General features: G+C 37.2%; 1 protein-coding gene across 4 annotated transcripts in view; it reads left to right on the top strand.

Annotated features, from left to right (window-relative positions):
• Positions 1–24,528, top strand: part of LOC124233758 (gephyrin) — a 574,265-nt gene that overhangs the window by 510,027 nt on the left and 39,710 nt on the right. For all 4 annotated transcript variants that reach the window (XM_046650942.1, XM_046650941.1, XM_046650940.1 and 1 more), the window contains one exon: positions 5,261–5,382. In XM_046650942.1, coding sequence (XP_046506898.1) covers positions 5,261–5,382 — 122 coding nt within the window. The remainder of the gene's footprint in view (positions 1–5,260; positions 5,383–24,528) is intronic.

The following is a 24,528-nucleotide window of genomic DNA, read 5'->3' as shown; positions in this document are numbered from 1 at the left end:
TCAGAGATGAGGATGCTCCTTTGCTCCGGGCGTATGGAAGGCCCCTCTCACATGAGGGTTTAATGACCTGCTTCAGGAGAAGGTCAGAAAGTCCTTCCTACACAGGCCATTTCTCAAATTCCTCCGGTTTAAAATATTCAATATAGGAAGTGCCATATTTTGGGATAGCATGTCTTGAACCTCATCAGTCTCTTTTCACAGAGACATTTCATATCATCATTCCCAGATTCAGATGAATACAAATTTTGCTATTTTCTAGCAAAACCAGGAAAGGAAAGTTAGAAGATTAAAATTAGGACTTTTTGTTTATGAGAAAATAAGCCCAAGATTTGCATAATTAGAATATTATTCCAGTATAATTTTCTTACATGGTAGTGAAGTCAGGAAGAAAACACAGGACAGTTTTTAAGCCAAAACTATTAAATCAGTCTAATTTGTCCAGAGTCATTATAATAGAAATAGCTTATGAACTCTTCTAATACAATCTGTAAACCTCTGTATTTATAAACTACATTCTTAAAGACTCTTTAAATTATGTTCAAAGTTCTTGAGTGTTATTTTTTCCTTCTCATCTTATAACCTAGTAACCAAGGCAGTTAGCTTAACTCTAAATTAAAACTTTTTTCCAAAGTCCAATGAAAAGCCATGTAGAATAGGAACACGATCCATTAGAGTTTATAATCTTACTTTTTCCCCCTTTTTGTGTTAGATCTGTTTATCTGGGATATCTGGATATTTCTAATGTGTGCCCATAATAACCAGAATTGGTTTTTGATCTCTTAATAAATTAAGTTTTCCGGAAGAGGGAGAAAGAAATGTAAGGATATAAAAGGAGCTGTTTGGGGGCTGGCCCCGTGGCCGAGTGGTTAAGTTCGCGCGCTCCGCTGCAGGCGGCCCAGTGTTTCGTTGGTTCGAATCCTGGGCGCGGACATGGCACTGCTCATCAGACCACGCTGAGGCAGCATCCCACATGCCACAACTAGAAGGACCCACAACGAAGAATATACAACTATGTACCGGGGCGCTTTGGGGAGAAAAAGGAAAAAATAAAAAAAATCTTTAAAAAAAATAAAAATAAAAAAAAATAATAATAAAAAAAAAAAAAAAGGAGCTGTTTGCAGTGGGTATGGAAAGAGTTACTGACCACTATAAAAGTCCAATCATCTTCCCTTTGCAAAGAGGGGAAATGTCTTAGATGCAGACAAACCCATTTCAATACATAAAAAGAGAGAGAAAATGAGTCATGACAACCAATCTTAGGCCCTTTAACAATTCCATCAAGACCATAGGATTAAATCTCTGAAGAACAGAAACAAAGAGGGAGGCTTCTTAATAAACTAAGTGATTTCTCTTTTAGATAAATAAAACAGAAAACCGCCTCATGATGGTTCAACAAAAGAACTGAATTTTTTTTACATTTGTATTTAAATTTCATTTTGAAGCTTTGCATAACAATAAAATGCTAATCATTGAATATTCAGAATTGTATTCCCCTTTTGCTCTAAAAGTGTTTTCAAATGAGTAATTGTGGTCATGTCAGAAGCACTCCAAATGACTACTCCAATTCATAGGGTTCTTGATGAAATTATGCTTTTTAGAAAGATAAATGCAAGAAAGATAAAACAGAAGCTGGAGTTATGCCAGGAGTTAGCACAAGTTTATTATTAGATGAATCCATGAATTAATTAGCTAAAGGTGAACCAAAAAGGGAAGATATCACTTAGACATTATGTCTAAAGTCCTTAACACTAAGTGTGAACCCGTGACAGCTGACACTTAAAATCAGCAGGCCAGATCTGTTCCAAAGCCAATTTCTCAAACATAAACTAAGAAACATTCTTAGAGAGACACAACAATGTAGCCAGCTGACAAGATGGTTAGTATCAAATCTGTGCTTTAGCACACCTTCACCCAGGAAAACAGAAATTAGTATAAATTCGGTCAGATAACCAAAAAATCCTGGGAACCTTATTCTTAGAGCAGACAAAGTAAATATCAGCTAGCTTTGGGAGCTCAACAAAAGAGGATCAGAGCTTAACATAAAGTGCTGGACTTATGATCATAGACAAAGAATCCTCCAAGCAAAGAGGCTTAAGAGACCTGAGTAAAGTGCGGTGTAACCAGTGTGAGAATACCGATGGCAAGGGGTCTTACCTAAGACTTGGTAGGACCTCCAGGAGTATCAAAGGTCTAATACAAAGACCACCAGGGGAACCTGTAGATCATACGAAGCTGGATATATTAATGTTTCTGAGCAAGGGAGAGCTTCACCTGGACAGAGTCTCGTTAGTGTCTCAAAACAGGGAAATTACAGAAGGATACTTACAGGATTTTGAGGACTGGGTTAGGTCATGGGGTGGTTTTAAGGTAGAAGTTAGTAAGTAAGGTCTAGGCAGAGGCTGGTCAGATTTTGTAAAATAGGTGAGTTGCTGAAACAGTAAGTCCTAACTTTGGAGCACAAATTGCCATAGACTCAGTTTGTTCCTGCTCTTATCTTGGAGCCTACAGGTCTGAATTAGCTTGTGTTAAGACAATTTGATATGATTTTTAAGATAGTTTGAGTTACTTGTCATGGTTTGGTACAGTTTATCTGTTATGTAAATAACTGTACAGTTTTGCAAGTTGATGTTTCTGTTTTATTTCTCAGAAGGAAAGAGTTTGTAAGCAAGAGACAATTATAAGGCTTTTGCAGAAATTCAGACATATTCAATGCCTGAAATTGAGGGAGAGGGTGATAAGAGAGTAAATGAAAATGTAAACTCAAGGAGGAGATGGAATAAGATGTTGTTAACGATTGAGACCTTCGGAAAGATGGTGGACTACAAAGGAAAAAAAAAGAATCAGAGGTTAAATCTTTGAAAGCTGGGAAGATAGTGGCACCATTGACAATAACGGAAACAGGAAATTGAAATTTAATATGTGATAGGAAAGTAACAAGGTATGGAAATAATGGGTTATGTTTTGTTTTACTTTGTTTTTTTTTTTAATTTGCATTTTAACTGTAATAAGTTTCAGGCGTCATTCCAGAGATGACCAGAAATATACCAAAAAATGATTCAGTTTTAAAGGGGAATATTGTGAATTTATCCTATTGTGTTCAGCCTTATAATCTTCTATTCAATTCTGTATGTTTTCTTTGAGCATACTTAAAATGCACTGTAAATCCCACACCCTCATTTAACTATTACTTCACTATGTCAATTACAGACAAATAACTCATTCTCCAATGATCTCTAATTCTGTGATTTCTAGAACTGCAGCAAAATAACAGGAAGGAACATGAATGGAAAAGAAAACATCCTAATAATGGGGGAATCTTACTTAGTTGGTGGTCAGTGTTCTTTTGTAAAAACAAAAGTATATAACCACATAGTTTTCTTTCTGAAGCAAATTGTCTGATTAATGGAGTTAAAGAGCTGCAAGGTTTGGCCTTTATAAAATGTATAACTTCAATAACCGTGTGTTAATGAAGATTAGAAAATTAATCTATATTAGCACCGCAATAGCAATTTTCCAAGCTCTCCCAGTGACTAAGGATGAAAGTGGGTTGCAATGTCACATGGCATCTGATTAAGTTAAATTAATGCACTATTTGACGGGAAGACTCCCAGGTGACACTGAATAAGACAATCAGAGTTCTCCAGCTGTTGTAAGGGAACAGTTGATTGCAAAGCTACTCCTTTTCCAACATAAAGCCAAGCGTTTAGCCATATGATCTCACTAATGAGTCAGAAGGAAGATTGACGGGGTTAGAGGTTACTGTTTGGTAGAACTGAGATATGAAGCCCTAGGTATTAGCCATATTGGTAGTCTAAGCATCTGAAATGTGCAGGCTTGCCTTCAGCCTCCTAAAATAATGTCCTGGATTTTCTCACTTCAAAGATGTATTTTTTTTTTCATTTCATAATATTTCTGAAATCAAAATACATCTTAGGGGCCGGCCTGGTGGCACAGCAGTTAAGTACACATGTTCCACTTCGCCACTTCAGATCCCTGATGCAGACATGGCACCGCTTGGCACACCATACTGTGGTAGATGTCCCACATTTTAAAAAGTGGAGGGAGATGGGCATGGATGTTAGCTCAGGGCCAGTCTTCCTCAGCAAAAAGAGCAGGATTGCCAGCAGTTAGCTCAGGGCTAATCTTCCTCAAAAAAAAAAAATCTTAAAATTGATTTGTAAATTAAAGTTGTATGTTGTGTGTGTCTGTGTGTGTTAAGGACCCCCTACTCCTAAGTATTTTATAACTTAATAAATCTAAATCTGTGTTCACATTATAAACTAATTCCATCTATACTAGCCTCTAGGAGTAACAACATGAGAACAACGAGGGGGAAAATAGGTACCCTTTCAGTATCATATATTATAAAAAAAAGAAAGACAATCACATTTATTGTATGTTTATCTATATTAACCAAGTTCTCATTATCTCAACCCTAAAACTACTTTTCAAGGTAATTATTATTACTGTATGTTATGAACGAGAAAATTAAGGTATAACGTGTTTGGGCAACTTGAATTTGAAACTTGTCTGAATCCCAAGCTCTTGCTATTATGCCACACTGTCTCACTGGAACATCCTAACATGAAATAAGCTTCTTATATTTTCTTCATAGACATATAATAGTAGATACTAAATCTCTACAGGGTAATTCAATTCAGAGTCATGGAATTGTGGGTATGTGTGTTTAAGTGTTACTTGTTTTAGTTCGCTAGTAGAAACAACTATCTCCCTCTCCTTCAGAGAAGTTTAACTTCTTTGGTACTTTTGATCCCACTTCAGAAAAGAGATCAAAAATCTTGAAGGAAAAGATAAATGATGGTTCTCTTCAGATTTGAGAATATCATGTCACCCAATCTCTACCTCAGATGTTCTCAGTGAAAGATAAATTGGGAAATAATATTGGGAGGAAAAAAGAAAGTTGTTTCATTTAGTTTACCCCAGTAAGCAACCACTGGGAAGGCCAGTATCTCCAGAGCACCACTGTCAAATTGTAGCCAAAGCTGGTGTGATATTTGGCCTGCTTTTGGTCACCTTTTAAATTTCTACATGTCTTTTAATTCTGGAGGAATGTTTTCTCATCCTTCGCTACTATCAATAGTTATACGAAGATCCTTTGAGCTATATCTTCTACATGCCAGGTACTGTTGTAGGTGCTAGATATGCTAAACTCTGTTCACTAGGTCTTTTTTTTTTTCCATTAACAATAGGCAACATTATACTAAGAGAATAATTTGTGGTGGTTTTTCTGGCTTTGTAGCTGCTAAATCCTGAAGATGACCTCTTACCAGGAAAGATTCGAGACAGCAATCGTTCAACCCTCTTAGCAACAATTCAGGAACATGGTTACCCCACAATCAACTTGGGAATTGTGGGAGACAAGTAAGTACTGGATTTTATTTTGAAGTTGTTATTATACAAATATGAATTTTGGGAATAATAACTAGGTAGGATTGTTGCTAAAGAGACAGAAATTTAACACCGTAATTTTCACATATCTCATTCTTCAGAAGCCAAAGAATTATGGAGATGTCTATGTCTTTTAGGGGTAGACATTTTCCTGGAATGCCTACTACAATAGGAGAAATACTTTGCTCTCCTATGAGTATGTTAAGCTTACAGGGATCTTTTTTGATAGTGTTGGCTTTATCCTAGTGGAACTGATGGTGATGGTATTATACTACTTGTTTCAAGAAAGTCAGGGAGGTTGGCTGGCCCTGTGGCCGAGTGGTTAAGTTCGCGCACTCTGCTTCAGCAGCCCAGGGTTTCACCGGTTCCAATCCTGGGGGCAGACATGGCACTGCTCATCAAGCCATGCTCAGGCAGCATCCCACATGCCACAACCAGAAGGACCCACAACTAAAAATATACAACTATGTACCAGGGGGAGGGGACCTTTTGGGAGAAAAAAGAAAAATAAAATCTTTAAAAAAAAAAAATGACAGGGAAATCATGGGTGAGGAGAGTAAGAGAGAATGTCAAAATTAACACTATCTGATTCTTTGAAGTGTAAGTATACTTGTTTTCTAGGACTTCTATATTGATTTTTGTATCCTTATATAACCCGAGTTTCTCCAGGCTTCACCCACTTACAAGTGGAGGCACATTGACTATAATTGCCCATCTCTAAGAGTATATTAGACCATTTACGAAATTAACTCAGCCCTCTGCTAAATTCCCCAACTATTTCTGTGGCTCCCCACCTGTGGCTCACATGTGATCAAAAGCAAGTGTGCTTTTGGGGCTGGCCCCGTGGCTGAGTGGTTTAAGTTCGCGCACTCCGCAGCAGGCGGCCCAGTGTTTCGTTAGTTCGAATCCTGGGCGCGGACATGGCACCACGCATCAGACCACGCTGAGGCAGCGTCCCACATGCCACAACTAGAAGAACCCACAACGAAGAATACACAACTATGTACTGGGGGGCTTTGGGGAGAAAAAGGAAAAAATAAAATCTTTAAAAAAAAAAAAAAAAAAGCAAGTGTGCTTTTTCTGAGCATCCCACTACCATGCAACACTGCTGCTTGGCCATCTTTCTCCTGGCACTGTTTCCAGTTTACCAGAGGCGTGCTTGCTTTTATAAATACTCAAACATCAGCCTTGTGGAGACAAATCTGAGTGACAGATACCGTGATATATCTGTCACCATAATCACCGCTTTCTCTATTACCACCACCTTGTCACTGAGTAAAGTTCATTATGCCTGGTTCCTTCTTCCCTTAAGATGAGTGCTTTCCCAAGACCCAAACGTGCTTTTGAAGAGATTCTGCAGTACCATTTCACAAGGTATGCTCTAACACCTATAAACCCCAGCTTGGGCTCAAACTAGACACAACACGATCCAAACCTTGGACGTAGAATCTTGCCAGTAACCTGAAAGATAGTAGCTTTTGCATCATCTGTTTTAAAGTTTTCTTCTTTCCTCCTGATTTTTTTCTTTCTCTGAGGACATTGGAGTAGAGGCTGTTAGACATATTTTCAAGCATCATTCTTTGTAAAATCTTCACCATTTGTATTTACCTGGATGTTTAGTTTTAGAGAAGTCCATAGCTAAGTAATCAGCCAACTTAGAACCTGTGCTGGTAAAGCCAGTGTCACAGGTTACCTAATATCACCCTGACCTAGGCTCCACCCCTGGGAAGGGAGTAGAAAGAACCCACTGAAAAAAAACCAAGGGGTGGTTTTTTGAATTTGCACCTGACCAGTAACCTATCCTTTCTTATAAAGAAGCACCTAAAAATTATCCTGATGCAGATGCACCTTTAACGCAGACAAAAATTGAGGCTGGCCCCGTGGCCAAGTGGTTAAGTTCAAGCGCTTTGCTTTGGCAGCTCAGGGTTTCGCCGGTTCAGATCCTGGGCACACACATGGCACCACTCATCAGGCCATGCTGAGGCAGCGTCCCACGTGCCACAACTAGAAGGGCCCACAACTAAAAATATACAACTAGGTGCTGGGGGTATTTGGGGAGAAAAAGCAGAAAAAAAGAGAAACAAAAATTAACTTCTGAGATAGGATGAATCCAGGAGTTCTAAAAGCATAGAGCAGGCCTGAAACTCTAGGGAACAAACTCACCAAGTTGTTTAGAACTTGTTTCCTACCCACCACTGGCTCTGGCCCTGCCTCCAAGTTGTTAATGAGCTCTAAGAAATATTTTAAGGTAAAAGCTTTCTTTTTTTTGTTTTTTTGTCATTTTTTTACCCTGAGCTGTTCCAGACTACAATTCTGTGCATTCTCTCCTATTGTTGTACTTTTGTATACATAAAAAGGTTACTTGATATACTATAGACATTGCCATTACCTAACTATAAAGGCCAAAACACCATTGAAAGGCTCATGTGTTGACATGCTAATATTTGATTTCTAGGGCCCACACTACTGATTTTGTGGTAGACATTTCCTAATAATTAATGTTGATATTACATGTAACTCCAAAATATACCTTGAAGACAGCATATAAAGAGCAACAAAATTATAAGCATGATATTGGAAGTTCTGAGAATATACAGATGTCTAGTGTCTATCCTTTTCTTGGATAAAAATACCTCACATAAAATGAGAACAATGTTTTAAAAATACGGTTGACGCAAATCTAGACTTTCTCCGTCTTAGAGTGCTATTGAAGAGCCCAGAGGAAGTGGCTTAGAATGCAGAGGTAGAATGTGGAGGGAAGGATTTACAGCTGTTCTCATGGAAATCTGGGCTGGGAGTGTAGTAAAGGAAACAGGTACATTTAATCTGCAGCCTGTTGATATTCTGTCAGTGTTGCCTCCCTCTTCATTCTTCTCTTTCCTGTGTAGCTCTTTGCTAATGAAAGCAAATTGTTGTCATACAGAAGCCTCTATGTGAGACTCTCCAGGGAAACAGGCAGGGTCATGGGAGAAACTACCCTGTGTTTAAAGCAAGGAGAGAAATAGCTCAAGAATGTCAGGGAGCACAGAGCCCTTACTCAGCTATGAGAGATAACAGTAGGGAGTAAGAGCTCTATTCTTGCGTTTAAAAAAAGGTTCAATGGGGCTGGTCTGGTGGCGCAGCAGTTAAGTGCACATATTCCACTTCGGCAGCCCGCGGTTCGCCGGTTCTGATCCCAGGTGCAGACGTGGCACTGCTTGTCAAGCCATGCTTGGTTGACATCCCACATATAAAGTAGAGGAAGATGGGCACGGATGTTAGCTTAGGGCCAGTCTTCCTCAGAAAAAAAGAGGAGGATTGGCAGCAGTTAGCTCAGGGCTAATCTTCCTAAAAAAAAAAAAAGGTTCAAGTCTGGTTTTTAAATTCTGTATGATTCTACTTCTCAGTTCTCATTCTTCTCACTTACCATAATTTTAACAATACTAAAATTGAAGAGTAAGACTTTGTAACTTATTTGGATTAAATTATGGTGAATTTTTGCCTTTGCTTATTGTAACTTTTACTTAAAAAGAGGGTACAATGAAGATTATGGGAGCGTTTCTTCAATACCTGAGAGTTAACAACTATATTTTAAAACCATTCATTTATAAATGTTATGTGTATATTAAAATACATCCCCTAAGACGTATTTTCTTACATTGCGTGGAACACAGTACTGTTGGGTTTCCTAGTGTTTTTCTTTAAAAGGACAAATTTTGAAACCCAGAGATGTTAACTGGCCTTGCCCAGCATTATGCAAGTTTGTGGCAGAGGTGGAAATGGAATCTTAAAATTTCTTGATTTCTTGAATCAAGATAGGTTTGATAGGTTTCTTGAAATTTGCAGTCCACAGTTCTCTGCTATCATTATGAAGATAAGCTTTACCAAGACAGAAGAGAAGCATCACTATGGGCTGGGGTGGTCAGAGAGAGTTTTATAAAACTCTTTTAGCTAGAACATGAAGGATGAATAGGATTTGTATGGTTAGAAAAAGAGAGTGTGTTAATCAAGTAGGAAACATGGAATGAAAAAATAGGGGAGTAGAGAAGTAGAAATGAACAGACACTCAGGTCAGGCCAAACTGATTAGAATAAGAGGTTCAGGTAGAAGGATAATTCAGGTAAATTTGGTAGAAATTTGAGGCCAGATTTTGAAAGGCTTTGCAATCCAGGCAGAACTACCCAATTCAGTTAAATTTGAAGCTTTTTTTTTTTTAACGAGAATTCACTTAATAAACCATTATTTTAGAAAGGTAATTTGACCAAGGTGTATCACATGAGCTAAATTTGGAGACAGACTAGCAATAAGAAGAACAATACAATTTGTTTATTCATTGTTCAGTCAGTCAGGAGGTGTTGATTGTGTACCTAAGTAAATCACCTATAGATCATATTAAAAAGACTAATTCTGATTCAGCAAATCTGGAGTAGGCCAAGATTTTGCATTTCTGACAAGCTCCCAAGGATACCAAGCTGCTGGTCCATGGGCCACAGGAAGTAACAAGGATATAGTAAATTTAGTCATGCATCTACTATGAATTTTAAGCCAAAGGCTATTGAAGATGCAAAGCTGAAACAAACATAGATCTTGCCCTTGAAATTACATGTACTAGAAATACAACCCAGTAATAAAAATAATGTTTCAGAAAGTTCCAGAGCTTAAACTCAGACTTGGAAGTAGAATTAAAAAGAAAGAGATTAATTCAAAAAGACATTGTGAAGCCCATTAAATAGAACAGAAGAGTGTCACTGTTGATTTATCTTCATCTGGATTACAAAGCCTCATCGAAATGGTATGTGTCTCGAAACACAAATAAAATGTCTCCAAAACCCAGCTGTTAGGTCTCTCTTATCACAATTATACATCCCTCTCTAGCAATACACCATTTCCGCTTCTTCATGCTCCATTTGTAGTTTATCCTTTCTTGGTTTTTTTTAGCTCCTCTTTATGTGCTCATTCCCTAAATGTAGGTGTCCCCATGGCTCACCCTTGGCTTTCTGGCCTTCTAAGTTCTTATGCTAATGACTCCCAAATGTTATCTCTGTTTGAGCCCATGCCTAAATCCACCTGCTTACTAGGTGCATCTTCTTTAAGTTCAACAGTCACTGCAAACTCAACGTATCCAAAACTAAATCCATCATCCCCCAACCTCTCTCAGTGCCCCTCCCCACTACCTTCTTGTTCCGTTTCCTTTAATTCTTCTGTCTCAGTGACTGCCACCGCCATCCACCCAGTCATCCAAGCCAGAAGAAACCTGAACGGAAGTCATCATAGCTCCTCTTTTTCACTCCTATAGATTTTCCCTCCTCAGTGTTTCTTCTCCACATTCCCATCTCCTCATCCCTCCTGTCCTGGCTTAGTGGGGAGCTTCGTTTATTTTGTCTGGATATATGAGACTAGCCTCTCAGTTGGTCTCCCTGCCTTAAGTCTCGTTCCCCTCTAACTCACCCTCCATGCTGCTACCAATGCAGTCTTCCTAGGGTGCAAATATACACCTGTGGCAGAATTGGGCTTTTACACACACACACATATGTATTATCATTATATAAACGCGTTCAATTAAACAAACTGTTATGAAGGGTTATGCTATGTCAGGCATTGTGCCATCTTTTGTACTACAGAGATGAATAAAACAGTTATTAGTAAGAGCTACAAGGAAGTTTTCAATTCTATTCCCTCCTCTCTTTCCTCCCTACCCAATCCACATCCATTTTCTCAAGCCTCCTCACTTCAAACATGTCAGTCTTTACGTGGGAAGAGACACTAACTTTTACTGAGTATCTACTATATCTATATAGCACCATAGTCCATTCTTTCACATACTTATTTAAGCCTCATAAAGTAACACAGTCATATAAGTGTCTTTTGTCCCTATTTTGTAGATAATAATATTGAAGCTTAAAAAAATTAAATAATCTATTAAGAGTCATGCAACTAGTAAAATGCAGAGTAAGGATTCCAACCCAGGCCTGTCTAACTCCGGGGTCCTTTCACCATTTTCTCTACCATGCTGACCTTTTAGCTCTGGTTAACACCCTCAACTCATTACTGTTAACGTTAATAAACTAAATAGGCTATATCCATTTTAATGAATAAAATTCCTAAGTAAATAGTAGCCGTGAACATTTCAAAAGCCAGAGAGGAAAATTTAGTTTAAATTTTGAATTAAATATTGACCATGTTGGGACTGGCCTGGAGGTGTAGTGGTTAAATTCACACACTCTGCTTCAGCATTCCTGGGTTGGTTTGCCAGTTCAGATCCTGGGTGCAGACCTACACACCACTTATCAAGACATGCCATTGTGGTGTCCCTCACAGAAGAACTAGAAGGACTTACAACTAAGATATACAACTATGTACTGGGGCTTTGGGGAGGAAAAAAAAAAAGAGGAAGAATGGCAACAGATCTTAGCTCAGGGCCAATCTTCCTCACCAAAAAGCATACTTTAAATATATATATATATTGTCTCTGTGTATAAATTAATTGTAAGGACCTGAATTGCCAAATCCTAGATCTTTAGGTGGTATAGAAGTGGGGAAAAATGACAGGAGGATATGTTACAGTAGTTGAAGTGTACATTCTGGACCCTAATTATTCGTATTCACTATAAAATAGATAGCTCTTCCTTCCATAAAGAGAAAAGCCCCTTTCCTCTTATAATCTCTTTCATTACCTTTCCTCCCACAACTTCAGGGGCTGCTTTTGCAGCATTTATTACCTTTGGGTAATTTGTTAGACCAAGTTCATAGTATCTTCTATGGGGAGTGGGGGAGGAGGGCAGGGAGAGAGAAAAAGTTTTTTGAGAAGTGAAAAGGGGAAAAGCCATGAACAGCAAGAACAGTTTAGAGGGCCGGTTAATCTCCTTGTTCCTTGACCCTCAAGATCCAGCCTATTTAGAAGTGTTTTATTAAGTGCAAGTATCCTGCACACTGGCTAAATGGGTTCTGTTCACTTTGCCAATCTTTCTGATAATCTAATATTTGGAGAGCCATTTATGTTAAAAAGTATTCTACGTGAGAGAGAGTTGTTTGCAGAATAATATGAATTAGTTCACATCAGACATCCAACATCTGGGTAAATCTGATGTCCTGAATGAACAGGAGCAAATCACTTAGAACTTGGAGTTCTTTGAGGCACAGGGCAAACCCTGAACAGGACCGCGTCACGACCTCAGTATAGCAAGATACTGGGGGCCTGGCAAGAAGTGCATTTGACGGCAGGAAAGGTCCATAGAAAGGTAGGTGGGAAGATACCAGAAATAAATGTTTTGCATTTCAGCTAGCTTTCTTTGATCTTCTATCTTGCTTCCACAATTCAGGCTAGTACCAAAGAGTAATTCAGCAATGTATTAGTAATATTATGATCTAAATTAAGGTTTGATTTTCTAACTATCATAGAATCTTGCCCACCATCTATAATACTGTTTTTATAGAAGTGTATTCCAGGTTTCAACCAACCAATTTTACATATAAATTCTGGGAACATAAACTGGGAGTTAGGAACTACCTGTGCAAAGAAGACTGTCCTGAAGCAGTCAGCTTTGTACTGACTACGTGGTATCTTTTAATGCTGTTTAAGGAGTCATAATTAGTAGTGAGACACTGAAAGATGTTTGATTGGCTAACAGCCGTCTTCTCTTCCTGGCCCAGTTCTATTATGCACGTCTTGGGCCATCGCTCTAGATGTTCTAAATGTACATTTTCCACATAACTTTTTAATCTTAGAACAAATAAATGTTCATTGAGGAAAATTTAGAAAACGGTTAAAAAAAAACAAAGGAAATTAACACATAATCCCATTACCCAGTGTTACCCTTCTTCCATTCTTGAATTCTATGGATGTACAGTTTATATGTGTGTGAGTGTGTGTAAGAAAACAAAGAAATCATACTCTTATTTTAACCTTCCATTTTATACTCAATATATCATAAACACCTGTCCACATCATTACATAGTCCTCTGCTATATCATTTCAAGGCCTACATATTATTCTCTAGTATAAAGTATAATATGATTTATTTATATAATCCCTTGTTGTCAGACATTAGGTTGTTTCTAATCTTTCTCAACTGTAAATAAATCAGGAACATCTTTATAACTAAGTCTTGGCATATACCTGCAATTCTTTGAGAGTATTTTTAAATTTTTATTTTCTTCATTTTATAACCATTTGTTGAGTGTCTGCCATATGCAAAGCTATGATGATAGCAGGGAGAAGGTGAGAGTTCAAACTGACACAAATTAGTGTGAGTTTATAGGGATAAACTACTTCTAAGTTCCATCCTATTTCTACCTTGAATATGGGGCAGTAGATGTCCTAGTTTTCTTCTCCCCACGTCTGGTTCAATAATCTGTTAGCTTCCTTTTGTCCTCCTAGGAAGCATGAGCTACTGTTTCCCTACTGTGGAGGAAGAGTCTAAGAAAAATGAAGATGTTTCGATAGGTAAATAAGTACAGAGTACTATATGTGCCAGCCAAGACAATTGTGGCCAGACTTGGATAAGAGCTTGGTCATTTGGGCATTTATGTGCTTCTTTGTTTTTGCATTTTTTTTCTTTCCCTCAATTTCCTGGTAAAATTTCTTAGAGACATTGCTATCTTGTGTCGCCTAAACAGGGTGGGAAAAGGATTTGTTCTTATTGAGCCAGGGTTGTTTTCCTTCCTGTCAGACTATAAGCTCCATGAAAGCTAGGACAAGCTGTGTCTTGGTAACCCTGTGTCCGTAGCACTTAGTAGGAATATAGCTCCTAGATTAGACAGCGCTGCCATCTTTTTCTGTATCACCGTCTCCTTCCACGGACCCTAGAAACTTCCAACTGTGCAGTTATCCAGAAGAATCCTACAGAGCCCCTCAAAGTGAGTCCAAAAACCTTAGCCATAGGAGCAGACCAGAAAGTATGCCACCAACTACATAATTACCTTAGTAGCTGAGACACATCCCACAAAGTGCACAGTGTAAAACCCTGCAGCTGGGATGATTCGTTTTATATTTCTGAAGAAAAAGAAATAGAAAATGGGGGCGGGGGGGTGTCAAAATTCCAAATGGATTTAGGAAGCTTCTAATTTAAGAAGTTGAGGAGCTGCTTCTTCAGGCTTAAATAGATGATCTTACACATTTATCTCATGAATGTAACAAGCAGTAATCGTGATCCAAATATACAGAATCCACATGGGGAAAATTTTTAAAATAAAGTTCAGTGTTAAATTTATGCCATTCCTAAAACTGATTTTAACTATTAACTGTTTATATTTCTACATCAACTTTAAAAGAGCTTGGTAATGTAGCTTCCAAACTGCAGACTTGGACAGTTATAGCCTTTCATGGCCTGAAGGGCTGGGAAATTCCCGTGATTAAGAAAAGGGCTCCCCCTTCTGGAAAATTGCCATTACAGAAGTCTGTCCCACCATATCATGGTGGGCTTGCTTGGCTGTGTCATTGATTGGTGTTTTGGATTTGAATTGCCTGCTCCTGCTGCTGCCAATCTGAAAAGCTGCCTCTTCACATTAAAGTATGAAACAGAAGGGGAACAAGCCCTGAGATAGCAAATTGGATTCTTATAAAGCTGACACATTTAGCAGGAATTATCAAGATAGACTTAACAGCACAGTGATTATTTGGGCAAAGCCCAGTGCCTTACATCTTCCCATTTGTGAACCAAGCATATCCTAGCTTCCTAGTGCTCACCAGATGTTCTACAAGTAGAAATTTCTAATTATCAGGGAGAATTTAGATCTGAATTTAATTGGTTCTTGTCATCTTTATAAACTGCCTGCTTCCCTTATAGTAATAATAAACACCCTTTTCTGCTCAAAATGCAAAGTTTTAATTTTTGAGCTAACTTAACAGATTTATTTTCTGATCATTTATCAGCAGAGGTTTCTTGTTTTCTATTAGTTAACCAAAAATATTTCTTTCTGCCTTAAGAAACATGTTAATGACAAAAGACTCTCCCCACTCTCGGTGACAGACTTTCTGAGTGGCTATTATAGTTGCCTTTCTTAATCCTGAGGAGTTGCTATTACTGATTCTTCTAAGAATAACCTCTAGGTATTATTGTACTTTTAGAAACTGTTTTCTTACCTCAGCCCCATAAAAAGTAATATCTTCCATAAAGCTTTTCCTAGTTATTCCTAACCAATTCTGATCATTCTGTCGTTCTCAACATTTATGTCATTTCTCCTTGTAAGTATTTTCGTTTTAATTAATGTATTTGAATTCAATCAATGATATTAATTTTGTTGCTTACGTCGCTCATTTTCCTAAATTGTTATCATATCCTTTCTGCACTAGCTTGTAAACTTAAAGGCAGGGACCGTGCTTTCTTCTTTCTTTGTGTGACTCCACAGTGCCTGAATACCCACTGGGCCTGAAAAAAGACTAAATGATGGGTAAATGTAGTATGTAGTTTGATTCCATACGTGAAATAGACACACAGATAAATTCCTCAACTATAAATATTTTCTTTGACCTATGAAGAAATTAGTATTTGATTAGTATATGTCCTGAACTATTTTTTATTATCTTAGTATGATCAACTGCCACTATTTGTTAATCTCCAAATCCTAGAATTTTTTTCTTTCTCTCACACTGTCATATTCACTCATCTTAAAATGATACAGCTCACAATTGTGTAACAGATGAAAAGGGAAACTAATTAGCAGCTGTCGTCCATCTGTGTGTTTATATTAAATATTTTTAAATAAAACTGCGTCTGCATTCTGAATCTCTGTGTGAAATCCATAAAATCTAAACTTAGGTAAAGGCTGTCTCTTAGTTTTGAATTTTATAGCAGAATTGATGGTAAAGCAAAAAGAATTTTTATGCCAGAATCTGGATTATGGTAATTTAAGGCAGATACAAATTTTAAAAAGCAAGAAAGTCTGAACTGAGAGTGGGCCCCCAAAGCCATCAGATTGAAATCTGAAAAGATATAATAGTCAAAAGACATCATACCCTCTAGACACATTCTTCCTCACAGAAACTGATTAATACATAAAGTTTTGAGAAAGCCACATTCATTCTCCGATAGATTTATTTTGAGATATGCTTCTCCTTTCTGTTTTATCTGCCTCTCTATTATGTTTAGGCTTCTTTGATGTCTGATTGAGTTATAACTCTAAGGAGAGTGTTATTATTTTGGGTAGCCATCTCCCAAGTTGAAGGTGGATGTCATAGCTTTGAGAAGAAAAAATCCTTTTTTTTTCCACTCAAGACAAATAGCCGAATGTTCCTGATGTTCAAAAAGTGAGAGAGAGAAAAGTATGATCTACAAGATGAGTATTATATTGCAGTGCTCCAGTCAATTTCTCCCTCTATGCTTCAGTCTATATGTAAAGGGAAAATAGTCATTGTGTTTATATAAATTTCAGTATTTCCATAGAATCACAATACCATAGAATTGAAAGGAACTTCTGATGTTAGCTAGTCCAATCCTTTACCCAATGGAGGTGTTAGAGAAAATTTCTAACAGCTAGCCATCAGGTTTTTGTTTGATACTTTTAGTGAGAAAGATCTTATTTACCTCACGAGGCGGCACTTTCTGTTGTTGGCTAGATGGCTGTTATGGTGAGGATCGTTTTCCATTACACTGAGCCAAAGTCTATCCCTGTTTCTTCCATCCGTTAGTCCTAATTCTGCCCTTTAGAGCAACACCAAATAAGTTGACTCCCTCTTCTACATGACAGCCTTTGAAAGAAAGTACTATGTAGGGACCGGCCCAGTGGCACAGTGGTTAAGTGCGCACGTTCCACTTCGGTGGCCCAGGGTTTGCCGGTTTGGATCCCAGGTGCAGACATGATACTGCTTAGCAAGCAAAAAGAGAGGATTGGAGGCAGATGTTAGCTCAGGGCTAATCTTCCTCAAAAAAAAAATAAGCAAGAAAGCACTATGTATGATTACATAAATGTCAAATAGTATCTTCTCTTCCATCTGCAGACAATATTATTTCCCCATAATATCATTAGAGTTGTAATAATTGTACACTCTTCGTTCGCAAAGCTACTGTGGAGAGATTGAGTTGAGGCCAGGGTTCATTCAGTACATTTATTGAGTGCCTCCAAGTGCAGGGCTTTGGTGGGGCAATCAAGAAGCCTAGATAAAAGGAGACTCTGTCTTGTAAGACAATTATATACTGTTGTATCATCTTTACAAATTTGCCTTTTATCACAATTTGTTGCCTCTCTTTATCCTTTTTAGCTCTTTTAAATTTCGCTTTGACATTAATATGCCACTCCTACTTTTTTTGCTTACTTACATTTGCCTGGTGTCTTTTTGCCCTACCCTTTATTTTCAGTCTTTCATCTCTTTAAATGTATCCTTTGTAAAGAACATTCAAATGGGATTTGAGCTAAATAAAAAATTTTTTCATAAAAACCCTCAGTCTTTCGTCTGCCTTAAGTTACTATAACCCTGATCCTGGCATAAAGTTCATTTTGCTTTGCCATAAAGTTTACTATAAATGATTCCCTTGATGTTTTTCCCTTCCATCTTACTTTATGTTTACTATCTATACAACTTTGTTATTTCTTCCTTGTCTTTTTCCCTGTTGTTGGTTTGATCCAGGTACTGTTTGTTCCCTTTGACCCTGTTATTATTTTGGATGTTATGGTATACTTTACCATCACCCTCATGCTGTTCTTCCAATTTCTGATACTCATAATCAACTGTACATTTCTCCACTATTATATTTTTAAAAGATGCTGACCATATCCCTCCTATAGGCAATCCCATTTCCTCCGTTCACCCCCTACACCAATGAGACCTTTAGAATACCTTTACTTCCCCCATCTCCTCCCACCCTCTCTGCTTTTAGGTATTGCTGAGATCACGCTTTAATTCTAGACTGTGATTAAATTTTCTTTTGCAGTATGTCTCTACAACTTCTGGGGAATCCATATTTAGTACATATATTGTAATTCCCCAGTTTATTTGATCATTATTTATTAAGATTTAGCTATATAGTTTTATACATGTATGTGTATTTCACTAGCGTTTCCTCTCCTCTTCATCTTCTTCTATCTTGAGATCGCTTATCTGATTCATTTTTTCCATTTAGAGTCATTTCTCCAGAACGTTACTTGTTGACTTATCATTTGAATCTTTGTGTTTTCAAAAATGTCTTTCTTCTATCCTGACAGGTGAATAATGTCTGACTGAGTATAGGATTTAGGGGTTGCAGGCGTTTTTTCTCAGAGTATATTGACGTTAATCTACTGTTGTATAGTTTTTGATATTGTAGGTAAGAAATCCAATGCCAGTATTATTCTTCCTTTGTTAGTAAACCTAATCTTTCTGTCTAGCAGCTTGTAAGATTTTTCTCTTTACCCTTGAAATTACAAAATTTTACTGGTACATTTTTAAGGTTTTTGGGTTTTTTGGGTTTGTTTTGTCTGTTTTTTTGGCAGTCTTACCTGGAACTCAGTAAATCTTTTCAATCTCCAAGCCTGAGATTTTTCAAGTAAATGGAATTTTCCCCCTCCATCAGTTCCTTTTTCTCCTTATGGAATGCCTATTGGTAATAGTCAGTCTCTTGGTCTGGCCTCCAAGTTTCTTATTATTTCCTGTATGACTTCCATCATTTTGTATTTTTGTACATTCCAGCTGGTCTTCCAGGCCATTAAAATTAATGAGCACAAAAGAGATTGAAACTCTAAACAAAAAAGCCAAACAGAAATGCTGGAGATGAAGAACATGATGAATGAGATTTTAAAAAGATCTAGAAACCTTAAAAAGCAGAGGTGACATTATGAAGGAAACAATTATTAATTTAGAATACAAATATACAAATGCTTCAGGTGGAGAAGGAGCAAGAACTAAGACTTAAAAAAAATGAAGAAATTCTCCAAGAAATATCAAACTCAATTAGGAAATGCAACATAAGGATTATAGATATTCCAGAGGGAGAAGAGTGGGAGAAAGGAGCGGAGAGCTTGTTCAAAGAAATAATAGTTGAGAACTTCCCAAACCTAGAAAAAGAACTGGAATTACAAGTAAACAAAGCCAATAGAACTCCTAATTACATCAATGCAAAAAGACCTTCTCCAAGGCATGTATATATATATATATATAAAATATATATATATTAGTAAATATATATTAATAAAACGGGCAAAAGTCAATGACAAAGAAAAAATATTAAGGGCAGCAAGGCAGAAGAGAATAACTCACAAAGGAACCTCTATCAGGCTTTTAGTGGACTTCTCAGCAGAGACTTTATAGGCTAGGAGAGAGTGGAATATATATTCAAAACACTGAAAGATAAATCTTTCAGCCACAAATACTCTATCCAGTGAAACTATCGTTCAGATTTCATGGAGAAATAAAAACTTTCCCAGATAAACAAAAGCTGAGGGAGTTCATCACCACAACACCACCCTACCACCACCACCACAAGTAATGATCAAAATGCCCTCACACCTGAAACAAAAAGGAAAAGTATGGGCCGGCCCGGTGGCACAGCGGTTAAGTGCGCACGTTCCGCTTTGGCAGCCCAGGGTTCACTGGTTCAGATCCCGGGTGCAGCCATGGCACCGCTTGGCAAGCTATGCTGTGGTAGGTGTCCCACATATAAAGTAGAGGACGCTAGGCACAGATGTTAGCTCAGGGCCAGTCTTCCTCAGCAAAAAGAGGAGGATTGATGGCAGATGTTAGCTCAGAGCTAATCTTCCTCAAAAAAAAAAAAGGAAAAGGTTTTCAAAGCCTTGAGCAAGGAGATAAATAAACAAAATCAGAAAATTGCAGCTCTCTATCAGAACAGGTTAGCAAACACTCAATTATAACATTAAAGATATAGGGAAGGAAAGCGTCAAAAATAATTGTAAACACTTCCTTTTAATGACAAGCTCACAACACAAAATGGAATGATTGGTGACAACAATAAGTTGGAAAGGGATAGAACCTGCTTAGGCTAATGGAGATAAAAGGCTGTCAGAAAATGGACTGTCTCATCTACGAGATCTTTTCTACAAACTTCATAGTAACCAATACCAAAAAATCAGAGCAGAGACACAAATCATGAATAAAGAGAAAACCATGATAGAAAATCACCAAACTGAAATGGCAGTCAGAAGTACACAGGAAGAGATATAAAGGAAGCATAGAAGAATTGGAAAATGAGATAAAATGGCAGTATTAAGTCCTCATATATCAATAATAACTCTAAATGTAAATGGATTGAATTCTCCCATCAAAAGACACAGAGTGGCTGGATGGATTATAAAACAAGACCCAATAATATACTGCCTCCAGGAAATGCATCTCAGCTCTAAAGACAAACACAGGCTCAGAGTGAAGGAATGGAAGATGATACTTCAAGAAAATGGCAAACAAAAGAAAGCAGGTGTTGCCATACTTAGACAAAGCAGACTTGAAGATGAAAAAGGCAATGAGAGACAAAGAGAGGGACAGTATGTAATGATAAAAGGGACATTCCAAGAAGGTATAATACTTATGATTAGGAGCACCAAAGTACATAAAACAACTATTGACAGTCCTAAAGAGAGAAATTAACAGCAATACAATAATAGTCAGGGACCTCAACACCCCACTTACATTGATGAATAGATCATCCAGACAGAAAGTCAACAAAGAAATAGTGGAATTAAACAAAAAACTAGACAAGATGGACTTAATAGATATATATAGAACATTCCATCCAAAACAGCAGAATACACATTCTTCTCAAGTGTACATGGAACATTCTCAAGGATAGGCCATATGTTGGGAAACAAGGCAAGCCTCAGTAAATTTGAGAAGACTGAAATCGTATCAAGCATCTTTTCTGACCATAATGCTATGAAACTAGAAAACAGCTACAAGGAAAAAGCTGGAAAAGTGAAAAATATGTGAAATCTAAATAACATGCTACTGAGCAACCAATGGATCATTGAAGAAATTAAAGCAGAAATTAAAAAATATCTGGAGAGAAATGAAAATGAAAATACACCATACCAACTCATATGGGATGCAGGAAGACCAATCCCAAGAGGGAATTTCATAGCAATACAGGCCCACCTTAACAAACAAGAAAAATCTCAAATAAGTAATCTTTAGGTACACCAAACAGAATTAGAAAAAGAAGAACAAATGAAGCCCAAAGTCAGCAGAAGAAGGGAAATAATAAAAATTACAGCAGAAATAAATGAAATTGAAACCAAATAAACAATAGAAAGGATTGATGAAACTAAGAACTGATTATTTGAGAAGATAAACAAAATTGACAAACCCTTAGCCAGACTCACTATGAAAAAAAGAGAAAAGGCTCACATAAATAAAATTTAGAAATGAAAGAGGAGAAATTACAATGGATACCAAAGAAATACAAAAGATTATAAGATAATACTATGAAAAACTATATGCCAGCAATCTAAAAGAAATGGATAAATTCTTAGACTCTTACAACCTCCCAAAACTGAATCAAGAGGAAATGGACAATCTGAATAGACCAATCACAAGTAGAGATTGAAACAGTAATCAAAAACCTCCCAAAAAATAAAAGTCCAGGACCAGATGGCTTCTCTAGAGAATTCTACCAAACATTCAAAGAAGATTTATTACCTGTCCTTCTCAAACTATTCCAAAAAGTTGAAGAAGACAGAACACTTCCTAACACATTCTACAAAGCCAACATGACCCAGATACCAAAGCCAGACAAGGATAACACAAAGACGGAAAATTATAGGCCAATATTGCTGATGAACATAGATGCAAAAATCCTTGACAAAATATTCGCAAACCAAATACAGCAATTTGTTAAGAGGATCATACACCACAATCAAGTGGGATTTATACTAGGGATGCAGTGATGGTACTACATCTGAAAATCAATCAGTGTGATATACCACATTAACAAAATGAGGAACAAAAACCACATGGTCATCTCAATAGATACAGAGAAAGCATTTGACAAGACCCAACATCCATTTATGATAAAAAGTCTGAATAAAATGGGTATAGAAGGAAAGTACCTCAACATAATAAAGGCCATATATGGCAACATCATATGCAACAATGAAAAACTGAAAGCCATGCCTTTGAGAATAGGAATAAGACAAGGGTGCCCACTCTCGCCACTCTTATTCAGCCTAATACTGGAGGTTTTGGCCAGAGAAATCAGGCAAGAAAAAGAAATAAAAGGTATCCAAATTGGCAATGAAGAAGTGAAACTCGCTGTTTGCATATGACATGATTCCATATATAGAAAACCCTAAAGGATCCATGAGAAAACTATTAGAAATAATCAACAACTACAGCAGAGTTGCAGGGTACAAAATCAACTTAGAAAAATCAGTTGCATTTCTAAATTCTGATAATGAACTAGCAGAAAGAGAACTCAAGAATACCATCCCGTTTAAAATCATAACAAAAAGAATAAAATATTAGGAATAAATTTAACCAAGGATGTGAAAGACTTCTACACTGAGAACTATGAGACATTATTTAAAGAAATCAAAGATGACGTAAAGAAACGGAAAGATACTCCATGCTCATGGATTGGAAGAATAAACATAGTTAAAATGTCCATACTACCTAAAGCAAGCTGTGGATTCAGTGCAGTCTCAATCAGAATCCCAATGACATTCTTCACAGAAATAGAACAAAGAATCCTAAAATTTATATGGAATAACAAAGGACCCCGAATAATCAAAGCTATCCTTGGAAAAAAGAACAAAGTTAGAGGCATCACAATCCATGACTTCAAAATATATTACAAAGCTGTAGTAATCAAAACAGCGTGATACTGGCACAAAAACAGGCACACAGACCAATGGAAAATCCCAGAAATAAAACCACACATCTATGGACAGCTAATCTTCAACAAAGGGACCAAGAAATTACAATGGAGAAAGGAAAGTCTCTTCAATAATTGGTGTTGGGAAAACTGGACAGCCACATGCAAGAGAATGGAAATAGAGCATTACCTTACACCATACACAGAAATTAACTCAAAATGGATTAAAGACTTGAAGGTAAAACCTGAAACGATAAAACTCCTAGAAGAAAATATAGGCAGTACACTCTTTGACATCAGTCTTAGAAGCATCTTTCAAATACCATGTCTTCTCAGGCATGAGAAACGAAAGGAAAAATAAACAAATAGGACTACATCAGACTAAAGAGCTTCTGCAAGGCAAAGGAAACTATGAACAAAACAAAAACACAGCCCACCAACTGGGAGAAAATATTTGCGAATCATATATCCAACAAGGAGTAACCAAAATATATAAAGAACTCATACAACTCAACAACAACAAAAAAAACAACCTGATGAAAAAATGGGCAGAGGATATGGACAGACATTTTTCCAAATAAGATTTACAGATGGCCAACAGACACATGAAAACATGTTCAGCATCACTAATCATTAGGGAAATGCAAATCAAAACTACAATGAGCTATCACCTTACCCCTGTTAGAATGGCTATAATCACCAAGACAAACAATAACCAATGTTGGAGAGGATGTGGAGGAAAAGGAACCATCTTACACTGTTGGTAGGAATGCAAACTGGTGTAGCCACTATGGAAAACAGTGTGGAGATTTCTCAAAAAATAGAAAAATTAAAAATAGAAATACCATATGATCCAGCTATCCCACTACTGGGTATTTATCCAAAGAACTTGAAATCAACAATTCAAAGAGACTTATGCACCCCTGTGTTCACTGCAGCGTTATTCACAATAGCCAACACGTGGAAGCAACCCAAGTGTCCATCACTGATGAATGGATAAAGAAGATGTGGTATATGTATACAATGGAATACTGCTCAGCCATAAACAAAGACAAAATGATCCCATTCGCAACAACATGGATGGACCTTGAGGGTGTGATATTAAGCAAAATAAGCCAGACAGAGAAAGACAAACACCACATGATTTCTCTCATATGTGGAAGATAGATAAACACGTGAACAAAGAGAACACATTAGTGGTTGCCAGAGGGGAAGAGAGTTGGGGGGGGGGGGCAAGGTGTAAAGGGCACATATATATGGTGACAGGTGAAAATTAGACTATTGGTGGTGAGCATGATGCAGTCTATACAGAAACTAATAAATAATAATGTACACCTGAAAGTTCACAATGTTATAAACCATTATGACCTCAAAAAAAATCTAAAAATAAATAAATAAAATGAAACCTTTG

Source organism: Equus quagga, unplaced genomic scaffold, assembly GCF_021613505.1.
Source record: "Equus quagga isolate Etosha38 unplaced genomic scaffold, UCLA_HA_Equagga_1.0 220_RagTag, whole genome shotgun sequence".
Taxonomy (NCBI): domain Eukaryota; kingdom Metazoa; phylum Chordata; class Mammalia; order Perissodactyla; family Equidae; genus Equus; species Equus quagga.
Note: the sequence above shows the minus strand (reverse complement) of the source record. Positions and strands in the feature narration are given on the sequence as shown.